The 5,489-nt window shown below is 51.4% G+C and overlaps 1 protein-coding gene across 1 annotated transcript in view; it reads left to right on the forward strand.

Moving 5' to 3' along the window:
• Positions 1-1,224: 1,224 nt before the first annotated feature.
• TBL1X (transducin (beta)-like 1X-linked) overlaps positions 1,225-5,489 on the forward strand; it is a 61,396-nt gene continuing 57,131 nt past the window's right edge. The window contains exons 1-2 of the mRNA XM_010829906.1: positions 1,225-1,318; positions 1,696-1,806. Coding sequence (XP_010828208.1) covers positions 1,749-1,806 — 58 coding nt within the window. The 5' untranslated portion in view covers positions 1,225-1,318; positions 1,696-1,748. The remainder of the gene's footprint in view (positions 1,319-1,695; positions 1,807-5,489) is intronic.

Below are 5,489 nucleotides of genomic sequence, written 5' to 3' on the forward strand. Positions count from 1 at the left end.
CCTAATGGGAGGTGCCTCCGATGAGAACTCTGGAGAAGGGAATGGCAACCTGCTCCGGTATTCTTGCCTGGGAAATCCCATGGACAGAGGAGCCTGGCAGGCCACAGTCCATGGGGGTTGCAAAGAGCCGGGCACGATTGAGCACACACATGCATGAATCAAAACTGGGTCAGGCAAGAAAATAAACACCATGTCACTAATCAAGAACCCATTTTTGTTATTGTTTTTGGAGGCGTGTTCCTGGGGGCGGTGGTGGTCTCTCTGCTTTGAGGATGCTTGCAGTGGTGCGGAGTAGGATTAAGAGCCCTCCTGTGTCTCTGCGGTGCTCAGGGCCCTGGTCTGGAAGTGTGTGTAGAAGCATGTCATCCTCACCACCTTCCTGGGGGAGGGGGGGGGCAGCGGTTCTTAGCATCCGCAGCTGGCATAGGTAGAAAACTGAGGCCTGTGGTCCACAGCTCCATAGGGATGAAGGTGCAGTCAGCATCAGGCCTCCTGGCTCAGCCTCAAGCCCCGCCACGCTCCGAGTGCCATGTTCTCTGTTCTTGGTGCCCTCAGGACATGATTGCCTTACCTCCAACCCATCAGTCCTTGGAGGTCTGAACCATTGCCCTGGGGTTCCCCTAACTTCATTGCAGTCAGCACAAGCATTTCCCTGGAGGAGGTCATGGCAACCCACTCCAGTGTCCTTGCCTGGAGAATCCCAGGGACGGAGGAGCCTGGCTGGGGCTACACATAGTCCATGGGGGTCGCAGAGGGTCGGACGTGACTGAAGCGACTTAGCACACACAAGCATTCTGAGCTCTGTAAGAATCCTGCTTGGCCGATGACACAGGCCATCTCAGTCCACAGTCCGGGCACACAGGCTGGTCTTCCTGCCCCTGGGTCCCGAGAAGCACTTGGTTCATCCTTGAAGATGCCATGGTCTTGGCCAGTCTGCCGCAGAACCGAATGCTGTCGTTGCACTCTGTCCACGGGGCAGCTTGCTGACTCCCCGCCTCCTAATAGAAGTCATATCTCCTTGTCGATGACTCAGCTCCTCACTGTGTGTGTCGGGGCCACATGCACCCTGTCGGTTCGGTGACCGTCAGGTTCAGCATGGAACTTGGATGCGTGGGAGGTTGCTGTGAGTCATCTGTGCTGCAGACCCACAGGTGTGACCAGAGCCACGTGGTCACCCAACCTGGGGGTGTCGACAGGACTCTAATCTTCCTCGTCTGTCCAGGGAAGGGCCAGCCGGTGCCACCAGCCACCTTCTGTCTCGGGGTTCCACTGAAGCTCGGTACCAACCGCTGCAGGATCTTCACTGAATCAAGTCGAGGTGTTTGTTCTCATTTTCTGGTGCCCCTGATTTTGTCTCCGTTAATGTGGTTTATAGATGAGTCCATGCCAGCATTATAAAACGCATCAGCTCGTGTTTTGGGGGATACTTTTCACCTGTATGTTTGTATGTTTAGGTAATTATAAAAGCTTTATGTCACCAGGAAATACAGGGGAAATTTTTCATCTGTATGAGTATATATGTTTAGATAATTATAAAACCTTTATGTTACCAGAACGTACGGCAGGAAAGGGGCATTAGTTACCTCCTGAGTATTACATGTTTCAGTTATTTTCCGAAAGAAATGCGGTTGAGGAGGAACACGCAGGCAGTGTCTGAAACGTCTCTCCGCTTTCTCCTCTTGCCTTTTCCGACAGAGGGTGGTGGCTGCTGCTTCGTAAAGACCTCATCCCCGCGAGGTGAGGCTAAGATGAGCATTACCAGTGACGAGGTGAACTTCCTGGTGTACCGATACCTCCAGGAGTCAGGTAAGAAGCCGGCTTCCTGCCCGGAGCGGCAAAAACACCTTCCAACACGCCACCTGCAGGGCCAGCAACCACGGATGGAAAACCCGGTCTATAGGGAAGAGAGAGCTCCGGACACCCTCATTCAGAGGACTGAAGGGAGGCGGAGAAGGGGCTGGGCCGTCCTGCTCTTGGGGCGGGATGAGGGAATGTGTTCTTGTTTGTGCTGACATTTCTGTTCACCTGAAGCCAGCCTGGAATGAAGATCAAGTGAAGGGAAAGTGAAGTCACTCAGTCCTGTTCGACTCTTTGCGACCCCGTGGACTATGCGGTCCATGGGATTCTCCAGGACAGAATACTGGAATGGGTGGTCTTTTGCTTCTCCAGGGGATCTTCCCGAGCTGAGGAATTGAACCCAGGTCTCTTTAAATTGCAAGCAGATTCTTTACCGTCTTAAGCCACCAAGGAAGTACCTCTAATAAAGTGAAATCAAGGGTTAGTCACTCAGTCTGAGTCTTTGTAACCCGAACACGTGTAGCTGACCAGGCTCCTCTTTCCATGGGATTTTCCAGGCCAGAATACTGGAGTGGGTGGCCTTTCCCTTGTCCAGGGGGATCTTGCCCACCAAGGGATACAACCCAGGTCTCCCGCACTGCACGCAGATTCTTTACCAGCTGAGCCACAGGGGAAGCCCATTTTGATCAAGAGCAGTTGTGATAGATGTGGTGAGGGGCGGGGAGGATTTGGTGTTCTGGGTCCCCGTCCTCGGGAGGGCGTTTGTGGTCTGGTGTGTATGTATGGTGCATCTACATGGGGGTGGGGCGGTTGGTGTTCTTGGTTCCGACCATAGGGGAGGGTGTTTATGGGCTGGGGTACACATATGGTGTATATACCTGGGGGGTGGGGTGATTTCATGTTCTCAGCTCCCACCATAGGGAGGGCATCTGTGGGCTGGTGTGTGTACATGGTGTATATATTATAGGGTGGGGCGATAGGGTGTCCTTGGCTCCCACCATAGGGAGGGTGTTTATGGGCTGCTGTATACATGTGGTGTATATACATGAGGGGTGGGGTGATCTGAGTGTTCTCAGCCCCCACCATAGGGAGGGCATCTGTGGGCTGGTGTATACATATGGGGACTTCCCTGGTAGCTCAGCTGGTAAAGAATCCACCTGCCATGGAGGAGACCCCAGTTCCATTCCTGGGTCAGGAAGATCCCCTGGAGGAGGGCATGGCAACCCACTCCACTATTCTTATCTGGGGAATTCCATGGACAGAGGTGCCTGGCGGACTGCAGTCCATGGGGTCGCAAAGCATCTCGGACACAACTGGGCAGCTAAACACACAAGCAAACATATAAATGTGTGTGTGTGTGTGTGTGTGTATATATATATGTATATATAGGGAGAGGTTAGAGTGATTGGTGTTCTTAGCCCTCATCACAGGGAGGGCATTTGTGGGCTGGTGTATACATATAGTGTGTGTATGTGTATGTATGTGTGTGTGTGTGTGTATATATATATATAGATGGATGGGGCTGGGGTGTTTGATGTTCTTGGTCCCGGCCACAGAGAGAGCGTTTGTGGGCTGGTTACAGATCCGTGTACAGAATTGCTGTGGGGTAACTCAGTGGGGCGGCTTGAACAAAAATGCACTGTCCCAGCGCCGTGGAGGACAGCAGTCCAAAGCAGGGTGCCAGCTGGCTTGCTCTCTTCCCGCGACTGTCTGCCCCACGGGGGTCTGCTCTGGCCTGTCTGCCAGCTTCGGCTGGACCGTCTTTGGCACTCCTTGCTTCATAGGCGCTTTGTCCCCCGAGACCTGCCTTCCCCTTCACGAGGCATTCTCCCTGTGTGCGTGTCACTCTCTGTCCACATTTGTCGGACTTCTCCTTTTTGTAAAGACACAGTCATAGTGGATTAGGGGGCTCACGGTATTCCAGCACAACCTCGTCTTAACAGATGACATCTGCAGGAACCCTCTTCCAAGCGCCGTCACATTCTGAGCCGTGCTGTGGGCTAGGACTACCAGCCTGTGCCGTTGCGGCGGACACAGTTCAAGCTGTAACAGTCGGTTCTGTGCATATTGAAGCTTGATTCACTTTGTGTCACATTTTCTGTAGTCTGCAAATTGATTATTCGAGAAAGAAGCCAGTTCTCACATCCCACTTCCGCACATGCTATCATTGAGGTTGATCCAAGTGTGAGTCCCTGGGTCCAGACTCTTTCAGAATCAGCCCAGAAGGGTGAGATGGGCCAGTCTTGCAGGCGACCCAAATGGCTCGATTCTGATCCTCGAACAAAAAGGATAAAATACGTGGGGCATGCCACATGTTATAAATAAACCTCTCCCCACGCAAGCCTGAGGTCTCTGTTTCTGCTGTCCACCCTAGCTATCATTATTCATGAAGAGTACACCTTCTTTCTACATGTACATTTGACCATTTGGATTAGCTCTTGCTAGATATTTCCTATGAAAAAAATGATGAGCAGAACAAAATACGTACCACCTCATCCCTCGTCAATCAGGGAGATCACACCCATGGCTCTGATAACTTAACCTTGGAAATTAACCAGGAAATCTCTCACCTGGAGTCCAAGTGTCCTCCCAGCACTGATCTCATAGATTCCCAGAGATGTCTGCAGATGAAAATTCCACGTGCCAAACCCTGCCTCCCTGAAGACTTCCAGCTTGGAATTCAGAATTCTTTCTCTTTAGAAACACTTGCACAAAAATAGGCTGAAAAAGTGCAGTCCAAATGTGTAAACAATCTTAAGGTGAAATTGCCATCCCTCTGTGAACATGAAGGTAAATAGAGACTTGGGAAAGAAAACTTTTGTGTAACCTAGAGAAAGGTTTCTCCCGGTGGGCAGTCCCCAGGGCCCCCCGGGGCAAGAGCGTTGCTGGCCTCTTTGAATAAACACAGAAATGTCTAATCCCTCCCCCCAGAAAAGCGAGACTTCCTTTTTTAGGATTTGTTTACATTTGTCTCACATTTGTTGAGAAACTTTCTGTAACCAGGCGACTGAGAAAGGAGCCTTGGGAGACACAGTGTATTCCATCAATGCCCATTGTGTGTAGCATCTGCTGAGCGGCTGTCCTAATTTTTCAGAGCCTTGAGTAGAATCCCATAGATCGAGTGAGAAGTTAAGAGATGACTGTGTGTTCCTCTGACGACTGTGTGCGTCCGGGAACTGCCTCTGGTACCCCAACGAGGGCATACTCCAAAGAAGAAATGCCTAATGTTGTTAAACGTTCATTGTGGGATTGTTTAACATTTATCTCAAATCCTCACGCTTTGGTTAGGTAGTGGTTTAGTTGCTCAGCTGTGTCTGATGTTTTGCAACCACATAGGCTGTAGCCCACCAGGCTCCTCTGGCCATGGGGATTCTCCAGGAAAGAATACTGGAGTGGGTAGCCTTTCCCTTCTCCAGGGGATCTTCCTGACCCAGGGATCAAACCCAGGCCTCCTGCACTGCAGGCAAAGTCTTTACTGACTGAGCCACCAGGGAATTTACTGAGCAGCCATCAAGTGGACAGAGCATGTTCTTGGCCTCATAACGTCTCCTTTCTAGCTGAAAGGAGGGGAAGGAAATGGAAGGGAAGGGAAGGAAGAGGGCAGAAGGGGAAGGAAGAAGAGGTAATGAAGAAAGGAAGAGGAAGGAAGGGACAGGGAAGAAGGGGGAGGAAGGGGGACGAAGGGGAAGGAA

The sequence above is a fragment of the Bison bison genome, unplaced genomic scaffold, assembly GCF_000754665.1.
Source record: "Bison bison bison isolate TAMUID 2011002044 unplaced genomic scaffold, Bison_UMD1.0 scf7180017864512, whole genome shotgun sequence".
In the NCBI taxonomy this organism is placed as follows: domain Eukaryota; kingdom Metazoa; phylum Chordata; class Mammalia; order Artiodactyla; family Bovidae; genus Bison; species Bison bison.